Source organism: Scylla paramamosain, chromosome 19, assembly GCF_035594125.1.
Source record: "Scylla paramamosain isolate STU-SP2022 chromosome 19, ASM3559412v1, whole genome shotgun sequence".
NCBI lineage: Eukaryota > Metazoa > Arthropoda > Malacostraca > Decapoda > Portunidae > Scylla > Scylla paramamosain.
Genome location: NC_087169.1, coordinates 20,172,988 through 20,192,763, shown reverse-complemented (window position 1 = coordinate 20,192,763; position 19,776 = coordinate 20,172,988). Strand labels below are relative to the sequence as shown.

At 42.4% G+C, this 19,776-nt stretch overlaps 2 protein-coding genes and 1 long non-coding RNA gene across 7 annotated transcripts; 1 reads left to right on the top strand and 2 right to left on the bottom strand.

The window, feature by feature from the left end:
- The first annotated feature begins 667 nt into the window (after window positions 1-667).
- LOC135109841 (trichohyalin-like) lies at window positions 668-9,152 on the top strand. 4 transcript variants are annotated; one of them, XM_064021592.1, is made up of 11 exons: window positions 668-1,022; window positions 1,502-1,686; window positions 1,878-1,949; window positions 2,042-2,131; window positions 2,424-2,528; window positions 2,825-3,004; window positions 3,450-3,590; window positions 3,903-4,031; window positions 4,513-5,451; window positions 5,801-6,542; window positions 6,939-9,152. In XM_064021592.1, the coding sequence occupies exons 2-10, from the start codon at window positions 1,543-1,545 to the stop codon at window positions 6,539-6,541; spliced, it is 2,541 nt and encodes an 846-aa protein (XP_063877662.1). In that variant the 5' UTR covers window positions 668-1,022; window positions 1,502-1,542; the 3' UTR covers window position 6,542; window positions 6,939-9,152. The 4 variants fall into 4 exon arrangements, with proteins under 4 accessions (XP_063877662.1, XP_063877659.1, XP_063877663.1 ...); XM_064021589.1 differs by having other exon boundaries at window positions 669-1,022; window positions 1,505-1,686; XM_064021593.1 differs by having other exon boundaries at window positions 670-1,022; window positions 1,505-1,686; window positions 8,803-9,152.
- LOC135109850 (uncharacterized) lies at window positions 3,194-4,026 on the bottom strand. Its single transcript, XR_010272933.1, has 2 exons — window positions 3,887-4,026; window positions 3,194-3,644 (listed from the first exon to the last, which is right to left on the bottom strand). It is a non-coding gene; the product is annotated as an uncharacterized LOC135109850 (long non-coding RNA).
- Window positions 7,284-19,695, bottom strand: LOC135109843 (nuclear protein localization protein 4 homolog). 2 transcript variants are annotated; one of them, XM_064021597.1, is made up of 10 exons: window positions 19,633-19,695; window positions 13,882-14,116; window positions 13,260-13,524; window positions 12,788-12,926; window positions 12,162-12,524; window positions 11,393-11,635; window positions 11,085-11,228; window positions 10,785-10,930; window positions 10,448-10,586; window positions 7,284-8,996 (listed from the first exon to the last, which is right to left on the bottom strand). In XM_064021597.1, exons 1-10 carry the CDS (start codon window positions 19,678-19,680, stop codon window positions 8,727-8,729), a joined length of 1,992 nt encoding a protein of 663 aa, XP_063877667.1. In that variant the 5' UTR covers window positions 19,681-19,695; the 3' UTR covers window positions 7,284-8,726. The 2 variants fall into 2 exon arrangements, with proteins under 2 accessions (XP_063877667.1, XP_063877668.1); XM_064021598.1 differs by lacking the exon at window positions 19,633-19,695 and adding an exon at window positions 17,001-17,107.
- Window positions 19,696-19,776: the final 81 nt, after the last annotated feature.

Genomic DNA, 19,776 nt, shown 5'->3' with positions numbered 1-19,776 from the left:
TCTACCACAGCAGCAATAGAACGGTCAGAAAGGAAACTTGAGATAAAGTTACAGAGAGAAGGATAGAAACCGTAGGAGGATAGTTTGGAAATACAAAGCTTTGTGCCAGACTCTATCAAAAGCTTTTGATATGTTGTATGGAAGAGAGTTGTCTTTAGAGGGCAGGCTGTGACTGCCCCCTTGTGTTGTGAGGCATAGAGGGAAACGTTCAGTGAGGTCACTGCTGGGTTTAATGATAAGTTCACAGCACCCCCTGAACAGTGCTTTAGACCTCACTGGGAGTAATTATCATTTCGGCAGGTGTCTACTGCCTCCTCCACTCCTTATCATAGATATGAGTGAATTAACGTGAAATACCTTACCTATATGTTAACTGATTTGTGGACACAGACACTACTACTACTACTACTACTACTACTACTACAGCTCATGGTGATAAAGCGTAAAAGTAGAATATAATAATTGGCGCAAAGCTATCCAATGCAAATTTCCCCCCCCCTCTCTCTCTCTCTCTCTCTCTCTCTCTCATACCACACCACGCTATAGCCTCATATAGTATCATCCACTGATTATTGGTTTTCTATTTGACCTGTCATTTATCTACACGTGGATTCTCTCTCTCTCTCTCTCTCTCTCTCTCTCTCTCTCTCTCTCTCTCCGGTTGGAACTATGGTTTGCAAAAGAGAATAGTGCATAAATTTTGAGTAATAAATGAAAAGGAAAGGAAAAAGAAAGAAAACAGAAGAGCCAGACAGTGAGAAGGGACACGTCAGGGAGTGCCGTTTCGAAGGCAACATTCCCGACCAACAAAACAAAACTCAAACCCAGCTGAAAGAAATCCAGGCCGCAGGAGGCGATGTAAGGCGTTATTGGAAGAACAAGAGAGAAGGCAAGACGAAGGGCGGGAACACTGGCATTGGGTACTCCAGGTTAAGGTGTCAGTGGGTTGCTGCAATATACCCGCTGGACCTTCATTAATGCTCGTGTGTGGGGGAGTGGTGCTGCTCCGTGGCACTGGAAAGGTCAGTGATGCATTTCTTCCTGCCCTCCTTTCGTCCCTTCTTTCATTCCATTCATTGTTTTCTTCCTTCCATGTATCCATTCTCTTCGTTCCTTCCTTCCATTCTTTTTTTTCCTCCACTCCTTTCTTTTCCTTCTACCTTCCCTTTTCTTTTTCCTTCCCAAGACACGTTAATCGTTAAAGATTATATGTAAATATTGATAGCCAATGCAGTCAGTTGTAGTCGTTTCCAGGTTAAAATTCCTTGCAACCTGTTCAGTTTGGCAGGTGATGAACCATCCTGAGGTCAGGTAGAAGTTTCCCCAGTTTTCAAAATGTGGCATCACATCCTTAGATTTTTCATGAGTGTCCAAATTTGGAATATTTGGCTTCTCCCATCCTGAAACAGAGATTTTCCCACACATATTAATGTCAGGTGGTAGGGAGGTGTGTTGTGTTTTGATCCCAAGCATAAGTAGTTTAGGATTCACACACCACTAGCAGGAAATACCAGTGTAGAAGGACTACATGTGTGGCCAAAGATGCTGCACAGCAGGAGGGTTCGTCGCTACCAAGAGTTCTTGAAGACTTTGAGGCGTCCTGAGCCACGGCTGTGTTTGTGCCCCTTCCACCTGCACCCCCGGCCCTGGGTGCCTCCACCCTGCCGCACATCCAGGCCCCATGGAGTGAGTAGCCAGAGAAGAGAGAAATATATCCTTGTTCAGTGGCTCATGTTTTACTTTCATGCTGTTTACTGGTACTGAATTGACATTGATGGAGAAACTACAGACATTCATTGAATTCACATTTGTTTTATTGCTCTTTTCTTATCATCTTTATACAGTTACAATTACTCATTATCTACTTATGTGTGCAGGAACCTTCTCTTCTGTTGTCAAGAAGGTTTCATTCCAACCCTGAGCTGCTGGCACACTCATCTCACATTGGCGTGAGTAGAGATTTTCACTCAGTCCACTGCATATTGACCTTTGACTGCAGTGCAATAGAACAAAAATGTATCATTGCATCTCTTTCTGACAGGGAATGGAGAGGAGGTCACTGAGTCAGAAGGACAAGGCCCAGCACTCCCGCTACATTGAGCGCCTCCACCATGAAGAAGATCTTATCAAGGTGACAGTCTCACTATCACCTTACCTTGCTATGCCTCTGTTCTTATCTCCTTACTTTATCTTACCTTTCTGTATAGATTGTCATAAGTTGAAACATATTGCCCATCCTTCTATATTGAGTTTTCCTATAATTTTAAGTCCTTAAATCTGAAAATCTCCTTACTAATTTTAACCAGATTGGAGGACTTACAAACTGAGAGCAAAAGATAAACACAATGGAAATGAGTGTGGCAGGTTATTTGACCAATGACCATGATTGTACCTCTGTAGCTTACCCTTTCTTGTTGAGGCAGGAGGCGCAGAGAAGGGTGCGCAATGGTGATCCCTTGCCCAAGGATATGTACAACACTGTCATGAAGTGGAGCAAGATGTCACCCAAGCCTGAGGAGGAGACCAGGGTGAGTTGCTTCTTGCTGTACTGTGAGGTAAGATGAATCAAAAGCTGAGATTTCCACATGTACAGTCCATTCACTGTGAACTGCCACTGTAGACCACTTGCTTTGGCTCCTATCCAAAGAAAATCTCACCAGTCCCTCTGTCTTCCTCCCACTTACTCACACTGATTGGGATGTCTCAGATACAACCTGAATCAGGCTGGATGGCTCACAGCAGACGATTTACACACTGGCAATGCTGAGTGATGAATGTGGAAGTGGAGGATAGGAGACTGTACATTGAGCACTTTCTAATTCAGGGGGCAGGACAAAAGAAAGGAAGGAAGCAGCAAACTAGCCAGAGTGGACGGAAGAAGGAAACAAGTGAACGTGAGTTTGAGAAGGAAGAGGAGGAGCTGCGTCAGGAGTTGAAGAATGCGAGGGAGTTAAACCAGCACAACATCTATTTGCTGGAGGAGAACAAGAGGCTCATGAAGAAGGTAAATTGAGATTCCCACATTTTGAGACTGTATACCAAGCTGTCATTCCCACCATATCAAAATATACTCCCACACTCTCCTTTGTTGTATAGTCATGGTAGATCATTTAATTATCTTCCAAACAACCATGGTAGTGTATCACCATATCTTAGAAGCCACCATAGATTTGTTGATGAAGAGGGACAAGAATTTTAGAACCAGATTTTTTATTAAATTCTTTCCCTTCCATTCACAACATGTACAGGACCATCGCCCCCACAAGTCTCTAAGTGCTACAGTTTTCTTCACAACAAGGATTTTTCTAGCAATGGGTTATTTACTGTGAAATGTAGGCTCATGGCTGTTTCTTCAATACTGAACATTAGACTTCAGGATTGTGAATTATAACAGTTATCAATTAAATCTGGCAAGGTCATTACAGCAGGAATCACCAAATCCTCCTCAGATTCAGAAGCTGCGGCAGAGGGCCAAGCGACAAGGGGAAACGAGGAGAGGCAGCAGGGAGAGTGTGGAGGTCCCCAGGCAAGATGATGTTATCCTTTCCCTCAAGAAGAAGTATGAAGACCTGCTGCAGTATGTCCTCAAGGTACCACTGGTGTTGGTGGTCTGCAGCCTTCTCACTCTGCCTCTAGAAAATGTCCTTGAAAGAGATCTTGTAGTTTTCTGATGTTTCATATTGCATGGCTCACCATGTTACATTTTCATCAATGTTTCATATGAATGAAAAAGGAAAGATACATCAAAATACTGAATGTGTATCAGGAATAAGAAGATGGGAATACACATGAGGATTTTAGAGAATCAGGCTTGTTCAGAGGAAGAGAAATAGGAAGAATGGAGGAAAGAAAGAAAGAAAGAAAGAAGGAAAAAGTTGCTCACTACCTCACAATCCAAACAGGTTGAGGCTGAGAACCAGAAGCTGAACAGCCTTGTTGGGGCACCAGGGGAAGGCCGAGGCATAGACACTGAGTCCACCAGGAGGACCCTAACAGAGCTGCAGGAAGAGACACAGGCACTGAGGCAGCAGGTGGGTGCCTTCATGCAAACTGTCTTATCACTCTTGATAAATATTGCTGAGGAGTGATTCTTACTCTGTGATCCCCAACCTGCCAGTTTTCATTTTGTTTCCTTGTTTTCATGTATATTTGCATCTTTTTTGCTTCTGTTTGGGTAAATTGAGAAAACAGTAAAGTTTTTGGAATGCAAGGGATGTATGAGAAATGTCAGTGTTTTTTTGGTGAGTGTGACACCTTGAGGTGGCTTGGTCAGATGTGAAGAATGGCAGAAGGTGAGATGTATTGGATGCAGCAGGAAGACCTTGTGTGAAATGAGAGGAAAGGAAGAGAGGAAAATGAGAAGATTATGGCATGCAAGGAGAAATGCAAGGATAGTAATAAATGGAGACTGCTGTTGCAGTCATTGCCAGGGAAGAATTTTTAGGAAAAGCTGTGAGATGTAGATGAATAGATAGATATCTTTCTTACTGTACTTTCTGCTTCTTTCCCCAGCTTATGGAAAAAGATGAGAACTTGATGAAATATGAGGAACAGCTGAAGGCAATGAAGGACAGTATTATCATACTACAAGAAGCCCTTAAAAAGCAAAGGCAAGGAGGCAGCAGGAGCCCTGAGACAGCTATGCTAGAGGAGGAGTGGATGAGGCGGTTCAATGAGACACGTGAGATGTATGAGGAAGCCATTCAGGGATACAAGGATCAGCTGGAGCAGACGCAGAGGAAGGTGGTGATGGATGAGCAGGACCATGCCCAGCAGATAGAGGAACTAAGAAAACAGCTGCAGAAAGCCCAGACTCAACTCAAGACCAAGGAGAGGAACACACTGGAGGAGGCCAAGGTCATGGAAGAGGAGCAAGACCATGCCAGAGAGGGAGAAGAAATGGCAGATCATTTGAAGGGAAACCAAAATGAGGTCAGGGTAAAGGAAAGTCCTGGCCATCAAGTAGCTAAATCTGATGGTTGTAACTCCCCAAAGGACCTGGCTAGTGGTACGTATGAGGGATCCCCAAAGCATTCAAAAGAGGACACACAAAGCGCTCAGCCACAAGCCACGGCAGTGAGCCATGGTAAAGAGAGTGAGGGGAAGCCTGAATCAGCAACAGTGACAAGAACAGATGAGATGTACAATGAGGCCTTGACACTTATTGTTAAGAGACTTGAGAGCCTGCAGATAGGCAGAGGGGAAGTGGAGGGAATGATGGTTATTATTAAAGACACCATCAACACCTGCCTGCAAGAATGGAGGGACAGCTTCCAACAGACCAAATCACAGCAGGACGCACATAAAAACCAACTGCAGCATGAAAATGAGGAACTGCAAAGAAAGCTGAGGACGAGGAACAAGAAGATAGAGACCCTGCAGAAACAGAATGAAGACCAGCAGCGGCAGAATGAGAAGCTGCTTCACCAGAGTTCCCTCCTTGAATCACAGGTAAATGTGACCTTCAGTCTTGGTGGACTGTGGAAGTTAAGGGTAACTTGTGTCTGCCTTCATATTGTATTAAATTATAAATGAGAGATTAGTTAATAGGAGGTAAGGTATCAGGGCTGGAGCAAATTGGGGGATTGTAATAGAGCTCAGTATTAATCATGAGGTATCTTTAGTACTTGGATAAATAGTGTCTTGATGCAGTTATGTTTGTATGAGTAGTTGTTCAATAATAGTGAATCCTAACCAGTCAGAAAATTGATTACCTCAACTATTATTCTAAGTGTGAAAAATAAGATTTTTTGTCATCTAAGATTATTTCCTTGTCCAGTAAAATTGTTTTATTCTCTAGATGGCTTCCACACGAACCACAGAACAGCTGGGTATTCTTAGTGGACTACCTCAGAAGGTGCAGGAGGCTGAGCAGCAGCTGGTAGACACCAAGGAGCTGCTGCACAAGGCTCAGGTGGAAAACCAAAGACTGCAGAGCCAACTTAAACACTTAGAAGAAAAACTTGGCAAAAAGGAATCCAAGTTGAAGGCAGAACGTGAGCAAAGCTTGAGCAGGGAGAAGGAGGCAGCAGGGGCACGGGAGTCTGTCTCATCCCTGCAGCACCAGCTTGAGGAGATGACAAGGGAGATGAACCAGCTGTGTGAACAACTCTCCACCAAAGATGTCATCCTGGAGCACACGTCTGCTCAGCTGGAGGAGAGGATCCGGGAGTGTGCCAGCCTCTCCGCTCTCGCTGACCGCTATAAGCTGCAGCAGAACCAAGATTCAGACCGCATCCAGACACAGCTGAATGAGAGGGAAACTGCCTCCCACAAGCAGCTCCTGGAGGCGCAAACACAGGCCTCTCGCTACCAGGCTCAAGTGGCAGCCCTGCGTATGGAGAAGGAACACACAGAGAAGTCCCTTCGCTGTACTGTCAGGAAACTGGAGGAGCAAGTGGACCAACTTCAGCTGAGGAACTCCACATTGCAGAGGCAATTGACCACCTTTACCTCCACTTACCATAACTTGTTCTCCAGTGTTGACCTCCAGTCGGTGACTTCTCCGGCCATAGGCACCACTGGTCTCAAGGGCATTTAAGGTGACTAAATTATTACTTTTCACTTGTCTTCTAGGTTTATGAGGTTTATTGGTTGGTTCATCATTGTTTTGAATGGCTCATTATATCTCTTTGAAGTTTCAGTCTTTTAGCCAAATGGTAGTTCATCTCCATGCTTAGCCTCTCTTAGTCATTCTTCATTCCTTCTCTATCTCTGAAAACTTATCACCTGCATTCATATCTTTAACTTTCTCTGACATTCACGAGTATTAATCTTGAGCCTTGGTTTGTTTGTACTTCATCTGGTACTGCATGCTCTTCTACACATCTATCCAATTCCTTACTCAAGATCTCCCATGCTACCTTATTCTTGTGTGTGCGTAACAAGCTTGATTGTTGCTGAGGTTTGTATTATGCTTTTTTTTATGTTTCTTTCAGTGATGACTGACAAGAATTTGAGTTGCAGACTTACCCATAGATCACATTTTATGAGCTCCAGGCTCTCACAGGCTGGCATCCCTAAATCCAGCATGTGATCCTCAACATCATGATGGATTACTCAAATACACACATTACTATTCTCTTTTTCACACACACTGATTTCTGTTCTTTCTCACTAGACCCACAGAATGTCCCTAACAGCATTTTGATGACATAGATATATAGAGATACAGTGGTAGTATTCTTGCTACCCCAGCTGCAGTGTGTAACTGGGCCATCTCCCATACCACAGGGAAAATATATTTACATTTACTTATATTTAGTATATATAAATGATGAGCATAACACTTTGATTTTTTATTAATAATCTACTCAACCACTGTGGGTCCTGTACAAACTAGAAATAACAGGTGCAAAAAGGGGCAATAAGTAAGGCTAACACTGGAAGTGGTCTCTAATGTCACACTGCAAAATGCTCAATTACTTTGTGTGTAATGCTCAAAAGTAACCCTTTAAGAACTGAAAAATATAAAACAGCAAGGGTCACATACACTTGCTAATGTAAAAAGATAAAACTTGCAACTCCTGCACAACACAAAGTTACACCTATCAGATGAAATGTTGCATTTTACTCATGTTCATAAAACTCAAGCCAACCTGTGGAAGCTCTGTGGGACCTGAGGTGTGCTGTGCTTAGGCCTCACTCAAGCTCTGATACAACTGTTTTCCAAAATTCTATGAATATTCCTCTACTGTGACCTTTGTGCCTCTAGTTTTCACGTCTCGGCCTGAAGGTGTGCCATGCTTGTGGCAGCGCTAACAAGTTGCTACCTTTATGTACATTTAAACATCATATTTACCAAGTCTGAAGCACCTAGTAATCACCAACACATTATTTGATAAGGCATAGAACGTATCTTTACCAGTAAGAATTTGGAACACTTTTCTCCCTCTAATGCAGCTACACCACACTCCCTCCCTGCATCAGTCAGACCTCACACCTTCAGGCCGTAAGAAAAACTCCATCTAGTAGTTACCCTGCTAAGGTTTTTTGCAATGTCAAAATTGTAGTGAAAAATTATCAAGCCACAGTATAAATCTCACTAGATACATATTAAAAATAATGATTTAGTATAATCTGAGTAATATCACTCTAAACAAGATAAAGAGAAGGCACACAATGTCGAATACTTTCTCTGCTGTAAGGGTGCATGGGAGCTCCCTAATCCTCAATACAATTCTCAAGATGTTGACAAAATCAATTAACCATTGTTTCATCAGGATTTTTTTTCTCATTTACTTGAGAGAAATATTACAGAGTGTGCCATAAAATAGAATGTTCTGAAGGCATACAGGCAGGTGGGCTACATACAGACCCTTCCATTCCTCACTTTCTCATTGAGTGCCACAGTCAGTATAATGCATAAGTTGTTAGAATTTTGTCACTGAAACCAAACTAAAAACCTCCGGAAGTGTCCCCTTACACCAGAATTTACCTAGGCTCAGCAGTGTTTATTTGAGGACTTTAGCAGTTATAAATGAAACATACCTATGAAATACCTGAATACCCTCATCAGAGGATGCACTACAGTGCTTGATAAGATACAAGCAAATCATTGTGTATAATATATTATATATATATATCTGAGATATTCCTGCTGTTCAGTGAACAACATGAGCTTTTTTTTACCCATCAACAAATTGCAGTGAATTTGTCTAGGTCACACAAGATACTGAATATCAGCATCAGCACTGAAAGTCACATTAGTTATAGTTGTGGCCAATTCACTTAGGAAGGTGGCACATATCACAGCTCTCAGTTGCTGTCTGGTTAATAAAGGTGCAATGCTGGCACGTCCAGGAGGTGGCCGCCGCCGAGGGCTGCGTGCTGGACCCCACCCCTACCACATCAGCCCCCCGTGCACCAGCCAGACTCTCTGGTCCCGAGGCCATCACCAACTGCTCTACTGTTGCCCAGTGGCCCGACTGCTTCCACTCCAGTGCTGCGGCTCGGTTGCGGGTCTTGACGGCTTCAAGTAATGGTCCAATGTACTCCTGAAAAGTACACCCATCACATGTACTCCCATCACACATCCAGTGTGATGGGTGGTTTTCTGAGATGTCCACCACCAAGACCAAAAAGAACACCTGTTGCTTCCAGATGTATCAACCAGTGTAGTTTATAAATAAAATTACATTAGATTTGTTTCCTACCAAAACTTTACCTATTACCTGAAACTCAGAAGGAGCAAAGTGATTGGGAGATCTGCATAAAAAGAATCATGAAGGTAATTTGTCTTAGCTGTTGAGTTCATAATAACTGATGTCAGCCATATTGTGGTCAGTTATAATGAAGGATTACTCAGCAGGAGGAGGCAGTAGAGACCTGCTGAAATGATAATTACTCCCAGTGAGGTCTAAAGCACTGTTCAGGGGGTGCTGTGAACTTATTAAACCCAGCTGTGACCACACTGAACGTTTCCCTTTGTGTCTCACAACACAAGGGGGCAGTCACAGCCTGCCCTCTAAAGACAACTCTCTTCCTCCACACAAAACTACAAGCACATAATAACACACACCCTTCACTCAAAAATTTTAAAATCATCATGGCGACTCCTACACCAGCCTCGGAGTCCCCATCTGGGGAGGGGACCGTAAATGTCCCCAGGTCGGACTGCCTTTCTGTCGATGACCCTAAGTGTCTTGACACCCCGCTCAACTTTTTCTTCATTAACTTCTGCAACATTTGCGGTCTAAGATCTAATTTTCAATCTGTAGAACACCACCTCTCCTCTTCTAAACCTCATCTTCTTTTCCTCACTGAAACTCAGGTGTCTGAGGCAACTGACAGTAGCCCCTTTTCTGTTTCCTCCTACTTTCTCTATCCTCATTTTCGATCCAAAGCTGGATGCAGCCTTTATGTGCGCAATGACTTAACCTGCTCTCGTGTCCACGCTCTTGAATCTTCCGAGCTTTCCACCATCTGGCTACGACTACATAGTCACTCTAATACTAAATTTATCTGTGCTGTATACCTCTCACCTAACTCCTCTGATTATAAGAAATTCTTTGACTACTTAACTTCCAAAGTGGAGCACATTCTGACCCTCTTGCCTTTTGCTGAGATCTCCATTCTTGGAGACTTCAATGTTCACACCAGCTTTGGCTTTCCTCTCCCTTCACTGACCATCCTAGTGAACTAGCCTACAACTTTGCTATCCTCCATGACCTAGAGCAATTGGTGCAACACCCTACTCATATTCCTGACGTTGCCCTTGGCCAGTGTCCTTCCTACATAAAAAAAAAAAAAAAAAAAGTAAATGGGAGATGAACTGAAATCATACTGAGCAGTTCCTGTACACAACTCTTATCAAGTTAAAACTGTCACAGAAATTTAAAGTTTCTTATAATTTTGGCAGAGTAGAGACAGTGCCACTCCCATTAATTTCTCATGCATCAATGGTGTATTTACAATATGGCAATGAACTGAACAAAAGGATAAATACCCTGAGAGGTAGCATGTCCATCGCAGCAATGTATATAAGGACATGCAAGTCTGACATGGCCTCCAAGAACTGGTCATCAGTGAACTTCTTGAGATACGCTGCTAGCGTAGTGAAGTCCTGCAGGTGACCCTCCACCATCCTGTTGGAAGAACACAATGGTACAATATATATATATATATATATATATATATATATATATATATATATATATATATATATATATATATATATATATATATATATATATATATATATATATATATATATATGGTCATTAAGAAAAAACTTATTCACATATGAAGCCAAAATGCTTGAACATGCTATAACAGAGTCGTACCTGTTTGCCACAGGAAAACTGGCTTCATTCACAGCAAATGTATAGAGAGGCTCATTAGGAGTTGAGACTGGGCAATCTAAGAGCAGGTATTCTACAGGTAAAGGTCTTCCTAAACGTACAACTTCATTGTTGTACTGGTCCTTCTCCTGTGAGGGGATGAACAGAAGCGGGAGCCATCAGGATAAGATACAGGCACATAAGAGATGAATCAAGTCATAAATTCCACCATGACTGTTATTCTCAAAAGTTTTGAGTCAAGCTTTCAGTTTTACACATCTCCCCACAACAACAAAAACTGACCTTGAAGTACACATCGGGGACGTACTGTTCAGCAGTGGATTCCTTGATGTAGGCCAGCTCAGGGGCATCCTTGGTGGGTATGAGGCACTTGTCCCTCACCACAGACTGGCACTGGTTGCTTACCTGGTACCCCTCCATGTGCACCTGTCAGAAGGAATACATCGTTACATCCGGGTCTACAGTTCCGTGTACACACCAATGCTCTTATGCAATTATTCTTTACTTATTATAATTATAGATGTGGCAACTTATGTGCTAAATTAGAGAAATACATCTTTTACTCAGCATACAAAAAAGAGATCACATGCCTGGTTATTCTGGTCACCGGTAACTATCACTGTGACAAACTTGGAGCCAAACCTTCCCTCTGGGGACAGTCTGCAAGGGTTTGGGTGGAGGTGTTGGAGGTGGGCAGCGGTGATCACCTCGTGGGCAGAGAGGAAGTAGGTGCCAGCATGCCTCAGATACCGCACTGTGCCATTGTTGGCATCGAGTGGCACTAGATCAGTGAAGATCCAGCCCACACAGGTCAGTCCCAACCCCTTTGCAATCTGGAAGTGGAAGATCAAGGACTGTCACACACAATATCAGTCATTATTATCATTCTAGCTCTACATACTAATGATAAGGATGGAGGCTTCAGAGGAGTGTACGTGGTGCTGGGAGAATGAGTGGAGGATGGAGTGTTTGGTGAAGAGTGAGGAAATAAAGGGAAAGGAAGAGAGTTTGATAAATGTAGAAAATAAGAGGAAGGGCAGTAGTTTCAAGTTTGGGAGCAGAAAGCAACATTGGGTAATGGCATGTACTATTATAAATACAGTGAAATAGACATAGTGTTTCTGAGGTAAGTACTCTTTGATCATCAATGCCTCTCAGACTGAGACAGAAGTGCTTCAGTTTAGAAAAAATGTCTGCCTGTAACTTTACTGCAAGCCACATTAAGATTCATTACAAAACTGGCCCCCTACAGAAAAGGTTTTCCTCTCTTCTGAGCTATTCTGCAACATAAGCACACCAGGAAACAGCATGGCACGTGATGCTTCAAGCAGAGCTTAAAATAACAACACTGATCAATACCTCATCCACCAGATCCTTTCTGGGATCAGGTAGCAGCTTGACATGGTCTCTGGTGCCCTCCTGTGGTGGCTCATACACTGCCACCACTGTTGCCTTGATGCCCAGTGGGACGTCCAGGTGTGGCTCATACCGGCCATACAGGAACCCGAGGCGTTGGTGGCCTGTCACCCGCCAGTAGTTGAGGAAGCGCTCCACCAGGTTAGGGTTTTCAAACATGACATTGTCCACGTGACGGTAAGACTGACGGTTGAGGGTGATGGCTGATGGCTGGCACTTGGAGCAGATGCCCTTAGGCCATGGCGGATGGTCTTTACATCCAGCCTTAATTCTGCAGTTGATGTCATCTAAGCTGACAAACTTTCCCTGTGGAGAGGATGACATTAGAAGAGGAAACAAAGGTAAGACCTGAAACACATGCTTTCATCTACTTAAGTTAGAATTATTTTGAATGTGTGCATGTCCTTGAGTGTGTGAGGGCTGAGGATAAACCTCTCTTGCATCATGGGCAAAGGAAGAGACACAACTGGTTTAGGACTAACTGCTGCTGGAGTAACTAAGGCAAATAATATAGAAATACATACAGTAACATCAGACAAATACTTTTAAATAAACTTTAGTCTACTTACCTTGTCCACACCTGATGTTAGCTTCCGTAGGTATGAGGTGAAGGAAAGGTGCTTGATGTTTTGCTCCTTCAGGTAATTCTCATCCCAAGGGTCGAGGGGAATGCAATGAACACACTTATTGGTTGACCCATGCCGACACCTGAGGGAAGACAGAGATTGATTGAAGACACACTACCACTGGTGCTGGTAATGGTGACAGTGACTGAGGACTATATATCAAGGGAATAATCTATCTAGCATATACCAGGCCAGCAATCCCACACACAGTGGCCCAGACAAGGTACCACACTCTCACTGTTAGTCCTGTTGGCCTGCAGTGGAAAGGGACAGTCTCATGGACTACTGTATTACACATAATTGGCTTTGTTGGCTACCTAGCATGCAAAAAAGAGTGACTGTGGACCTGGCACAAGGGAACACACTACACCATGGGAATGAATCATATACAAAATGAACAACCAACAAAACTCACAACTGGGGGTTCTGTTTCCTGGGGATGCGGCCATCTTCCTTGGCCAGGATGCGGTCCACCTCATCCTCCTCCACCATACTCTTGATTCTGGAGGCTATCTGCTGGGAGGTGCCTGAGGATGTGGATGTGGATGGACTGCTCTTCATCGCATTCTTGCTGGTGCTGGGGAGGCTTCTGCTGCTGGTGTTGCTGCTGCTGCTGCTGCCAGCAACTGGGTGGCCAAAGATCTCATTCTCCTTACTCTTAATACTGCTGCCATTCTTTCCTGCTCAAAGCCAGACAAGAGTGTTTCCTCAGCATACATAAGGATAACTTTTAGGTGTATGTGTGATTCATTTAAATTTTCTCACTCAAATTGAAGCACTGAGCTCACACATAACACTCCTACGGCAGAACAATTGGCAGTTAGTAAGAACATGCACAGGAAGAAAGTAAGAAGTAAGCAAAAGAGTACATCCATATAAAAAAAAATGTGCAAGTTTATCTACTGCAGTTTCTGTTACTAACTTACATTTCTTTATTACCCTTTGTTGGTACTACTGTACAATCTTCCGTCACCCTTTCTTAGTACTATCATCCATCACTAGGAGACAGCCCCAGCCCCCCAGCCCTACAGCCTCACCTTCAGTGTCAAGCTTGTGCAGGAAAAGCATGTCACCATGGTTCAGCTTGCATCCCTTGAGTGTCTTACGGCTGGAGGAGGCAATCTCAGACTTAATGTCTCGGGAGGTGGTGAGAGTGAAGTCAAAGGAGGAGAGGTTGTGTATTTCATAGACTTTCTCATATAAGGTCTTGGTGGTGTCTGTGGGTTTCACCTCCACTCTCTTAGTGCCATCTGCTGACTGGACACGGATGATCTGAAATGGAATGTTGGGTTTAACTGAAAATCTTTCCATACATTACCCTTAGGAATAAACCAGTGTGGGTATTATACCATGGTTTTGTTTTGAAACACATTTTTCATTAGTAACTTCCCACTTCTGTACCACTCTTCTTTCCAAATTGCACGTGATTTACCTTGACTAGTAAGAGTCCGCATTCACAGTTAATTCACAAATGGATTACCTGTGATAGTTTAATCAAAAGAGGCCATGGAGAGTTAGAGAGAGATAGAACAACCAAAAGGAGAAGGGAAGGCAAACAAAGTGAATATTAAAACCATGAAGGGAGAGACAGCCAATTAGAATAGTGCCATGTGATGTTGTCCACAAGAAGAGGAAGAGTAAGGTATATGATGCCACATCCTTCCACAGATTCTTCATTCTTTCTAGTTCCCACAGTCACTGAGGCTCATACAATGGTGAAACTCATGCATGTTATAAGAGACTTTGTGGCCTTACCACAGAGGCAAGGGGCAGTGTCTAGTAAGAGTGCAATACCTTTGAGAACGTGCCGAGGTTTTACAATTTCTTGTAAGTTCAGCCAGCTACTCAGCTTGAGAGTTGATATAGAAATGACTTTCCATTGTTTTTAACTGGGAATTGTGGGTAGCAGTGTAATACCATTCGTTATGTTAGGTTAGGCTAGATATTTCCCCAGTTTTCAAAACATGGCATCTCATCCTTAGACTTTTTTTTCAAATTTGGTCTAATTTGGCTTCCCCTCCCTAAAAACCCATCTTCTCACCTAGTCCCTAAGCTTGTTTGAGGAAAGGAATGATGAGGTGTTGGACCTAATATAAAGAATTACTGAAAGATGAGCTGTCACTGGCTAAACTGGTACTTGCTAGCAACTATGGTTAGCCCCCAGCTTGGTCCATTGTCAATTCGGACCGGTTCTAAATATCAATAAACTGAACAGAAGGTAAAAACAAAAGCTTTAAAGAAATAAAATTCACCCACCCAAGAAACTGTTTGTAATTCATTATTAACATAAAGACATAAAACAACAAGGTTAAAAGAAAATAAAAACTAAAATGTATTAATTGAAAAATAAAATTATAAAAGCTTTCAAACAATAAAAACCACATATAACATTAAGACAATGACATTCACACATTCCTCGGTCATTCAGAATGGTCCGAGTTAGTTGAGATGACAGTTTGAGTGTCATGATTCAGACAATCCCAGCCATGTCCCCTACCTTCCTACATACAGCAGCTTCCCATGACTCACACATCTTTAGTCTTGGTGGGTGTGAGGTCCCTGTACTACCATAATTATTGTTAATGTACAGCAGCCTGCTACAACTGTTTCATTGGCACTCCTCTGTACATCTTGAGCACACCATGGCAACCCAACACTGACTACAAACAACAAAACAAGAATAGTCATTCTTGTACACGAGCTGACTGAGATGGTGGTCCAAGCTGATATTTCCGAATGGTCCGAATATGACCTACCCTACCAACTATACAACTTGTGATATTTGTGATGTTTGTGATATAGCATTTTACTAACCTGTACTATCTCATCATACAGTGTTATTCCTTGATCTCATAACCATTAACTCACAGATACTCACAGAAGACTTCCTGGAAGAGGCTTACGCCTGTGACTCACCTTGTAGTAGCGTGCGGTGGATTTTTGCCTTATAGTTATATTTTAGTTCTTGATTAATCCAGAATTTATCAAGTCTGCCCTCAAATTGCTTAATTGATTTTGCTCCAACCACCCATTCTGACAGCTGATTCCAATTATTAACCACCCTACAAGGGAAAGCATGTTTCCTAACATCCAGTCGTGACCTCTTTTTGAACAGCTTCAGTGAATTTCCCCTACTGATGTTTTCTTCTCTGAGTGTTAATATGTATGCCTTGACTGCAGATGCTATCATATTTATCTGTAAGTATCTTGTAGGTCTCTATCATATCTCCCCATGCTCTTCTGTATGCCAGTGTTGGTAGGTTCAGTTTCTTTAATCTTTCTTCATAACTCAGTCCTTCGAGTCCCGGCACCATCCTTGTAGCCCTTCGCTGCACATTCTCGACCATCTCAATGTCTTTCATTAGGTGTGGACTCCATACCTGGTTAGCGTACTCCACATGTGGTCTTACCAATGCCACAAACAAAGCCTTAAATATTAATTATTTAAAATTAATATATATTTTTCCTACTTCAATATTCTGCATAAGGTACACAGCTCAGTCACTACTATTAGAACAGCTTGCTATAGTACTGAAATCTTCCTGACTGGCGTACCTGCAGATCCGTGCTGCCCTTATATTCAGAAAAACAACCTCTACCTGCCAATACATACATGTCATTAAAGGGCAGCCAACTGGATGAGCCAACCAGGTGATCCAACCAGGTAAGTCAACTACACCCAATTTACAGCAACAATTCCTGTCTCATCTGCTAGGTTTCTTTAGATCTACCACTGTGAGCCGGGCGTTTTTTCTTTCGCTTTCAATATTCGCCAAAAGTTACCTTGCACGACACAAACAAGCCCTGGTGATAGAGGTTCACGTAAACAAAGCCAACCAGTGGAGTGCACGCAGCGTGATGTCACAGTAATAAAAGAAATACCAGCCCATACACGTGGCACTCCCAGACACTAACAGTACAACACAAACAACTAATACCAGAAAATTCCACACACAGACATCACGCAAACCCAACAGAGGGTACAAATAAATACCAAAATGCATCATCATTCAAGTACCCCATAAATCCCAGGCTTCAGAGATCTATACAATCTCTTATTAATCTTACATGTTGATTTACCCTTGTACTTATGATCTAGAGAGCCAAATAGCCCTTGAACCTTCTTATTCTACTGATTTGATGGCAAAATACGCACCATGGCAGCGCTTGTTGGGGTCCGTCTCCTCGGCCTGGGATTCATAAACACAGGAACCCATAACAAACTGCACCGGCCAAAAAAAACAAAATAAAATCGGAATGATGGACTTGAAGTCTTCTTATGGATTCCTTATGGTGTTTATGTGTCATATATTGCGGGGTTGAATAGTAAGGGTAGTGAAGGGCCAAGGCGTCTATACTCTGCAGCTTGTGCATGTCATGTCATCACCAACAAGGTAGATAGATAAATGGATAGATTTTATTGGCTATATAAAATATTGATTAAATAAAACATAAAAATATGAATTAAGTTAAGGTCCTCTCTCTCTTGATGATCAGATGAATAAGAATAGGAATAAGAAGAGAGAGAAAGAGAAAAAAATGTATATGTGCAGTATATGAATATTTCTTCAGGAAGTATTCAGGAGGACTAGCTGTTCGACTGCTACGGTCTGTATAAACTTGGAATACAGTTTCCATACACACCACAAATGACAAAAGGAGTGATGGAGCATTTTAAATTAGTGCCCGTGGTTAAGTTTTTGCCTCATTTTATAATCTAATACCACTTCAAAACAGCAAGAGTCGTATTAAACAAAGGTAAACTGTGGAACTCCCTGCCTGATTCCGTATTTCCTCCTTCCTATGGCTTGAACTTTCATGAGGAAGGTTTTAAGACAATTTTAATTGTGAATGATCCTTTAAGACCTTTCTTTAGGGATTGGCATCTCAGTTGGCCTTTTTTTTTCGCTCTTTTTGTTGCCCTAGACCAGTGCCCCTCTTACACTGAAAAAGAACAAGGAAAGAAATAACAAACAACAGGAGTGAGTGAGGCATCAGAGGCAGGCGGCCAACAGTTGTAGTATATCACCCACGTGCACACATATATCCACCTAGAGTTATTCTGGCCCCCTCTCAAGCAGATTCATGAATTTTCTTATAGTAACGCGCAGTGCCTTCTTCAGTTCACAGTCAGTCCGTTTCATCATTTATCACTGTCATCATTATCGTTGCAGCTGTTGTTGTTGTTGTTGTTGTTGTTGTTGTTGTTGTTGTTGTTGTTGTTGTCATTATCGTCCTCCTCCTCCTCCTCTTCTTCCTCCTCCTCCTTTTCTCCCTCCTCTTTCTCTTTCTCCTTTTCCTCCTCCTCCTCCTCCTCCTCCTCCAGAATAATTAAAAAGAGTTTCAAAAACTTGACTCTCAGTTCCTAGTGTGTCTCGATACTTCTCTTTTGAAACAGTTCAAGTCGTAGGAAGGAGGAAGAAATAGAAAGTTCCTGAAATTACCAGTGGAAGGGATGAAGGCTTGAAGATTCTGGTTAATTCTTGCATTAGGACTGTAAGGGTGAGAGTGAGTTGAAGGTCTTGAACAGTATGTGACATAACCTTAGCGCAATCTCTCTCTCTCTCTCTCTCTCTCTCTCTCTCTCTCTCACTGATGCAAGATCTAGCACTACACACACACACACACACACACACACACACAGGTGGACGTAAGCAGAGGGAAAAAAAAAAAAAACTCATGTGTGTATTTCATTAAATCATATTGATCTCAAATTGGTGTGTGTGTGTGTGTGTTCTAAATCCGTGAGTCAACTATGGGTCCATGAAGTTTTTCCAAGGGTGCCTGGAAACAGTGGGGGGGGGAGGGCGTTACGAGAATGGGCTGAATGGGCACATGCCAGGGTTAGTGTGCATGAGAGAACATAAGAACATAAGAAATAAGGGAAGCTGTAAGAAGCGACCAGGCTTACACTTGGCAGTCCCTGTTTGAAATATACCTTCCTATTTCCATCTATTATCCCCATCCCGTCTATTATCCCTAAACCCGTCTAATTTTCTCTTAAAGCTCCTTAATGTTCTAGCACTAACAACATGAACATAGTACCGAAAGATGTTTCAGGAAGAAAGTGGGTTAGGTTAGAAATATTTCTTAATTGAGAATAAACTACGAGTATTACAAATGTGTGTGTTATATTAGTATATTACACTTGCGTCTCACATATTTAAGATGCGTCATTTTTTTTACTATACACGCCTTGGCATCTATTTGACATTTATTTAGGAGTGAATAGATATTTTCTGTTTAAAATGGATATCTAATAATTTAATTGAGATATTTTCAGTCTTAAAATAAAAAAAAAAACATTAAATATTCACGTTATTTTTTTTTTGTGATTAATCGTCGTACGTTAAGGTACGTTTATGAATTTCTCAAAGGCTTCCGGAAGGATGCATGAACTTAGAAAAGGCTGAGAACCACTGCACTGAAGGAGCTGCGCACTCAGTGAGGAGGTAAGGGAGTTGGTTAAGAAGGACAACAACTGCAACAACAACAACAACAACAACAACACCCCTCTTTCCAAACAGATCCTGCGCTTGGTAACCTCCGTCTCATCCAGTTTCTGCAAACCAGTAAGTACTTCATAAATATGCCATGAGTGCGGTTACCTACTTCCCTTATTGCGCCACGTGATCTTAGGTCAAGGGTCAGCTGCTCACGACTCTCTCCTTCCTTTCCCTTCTCTCACGAGACGATGCCAGTAACGGTGACGCAACAGTGTACGAAAGTTACTCCCATACAACAAGTTTCTACCATTATGGGAATTTTAAAAGTGACCATTGCTGTACCTGGCAAGAATGACGGCTTCTGTAAGGACCAGTGGATATTATTTCCATCCGTATTTTGTTTGTGTAGAAGAGTGAGAGTCCGTCGCGCTTTGGATGACAGGAGATGCCGCTGTCTCAACTACTTGTATATACTTTCATACCTTC

What these genes read in the sequence shown, in the direction of transcription:
- LOC135109841 (XM_064021592.1), top strand. Translation starts at nt 1,543, where the DNA reads ATGCTGCACAGCAGGAGGGTTCGTCGCTACCAAGAGTTCTTGAAGACT. An exon ending in AGCCTGAGGAGGAGACCAGG is followed by an intron (nt 2,529 to 2,824) that starts GTGAGTTGCTTC and finishes TTTCTAATTCAG; the next exon opens with GGGGCAGGACAAAAGAAAGG. An exon ending in TGCTGCAGTATGTCCTCAAG is followed by an intron (nt 3,591 to 3,902) that starts GTACCACTGGTG and finishes CAATCCAAACAG; the next exon opens with GTTGAGGCTGAGAACCAGAA.
- LOC135109843 (XM_064021597.1), bottom strand. Translation starts at nt 19,680, where the DNA reads ATGGAAATAATATCCACTGGTCCTTACAGAAGCCGTCATTCTTGCCAG. An exon ending in GAAGCCGTCATTCTTGCCAG is followed by an intron (nt 14,117 to 19,632) that starts GTACAGCAATGG and finishes ATTCCATTTCAG; the next exon opens with ATCATCCGTGTCCAGTCAGC. An exon ending in TAACATCAGGTGTGGACAAG is followed by an intron (nt 12,525 to 12,787) that starts GTAAGTAGACTA and finishes TCCTCTCCACAG; the next exon opens with GGAAAGTTTGTCAGCTTAGA.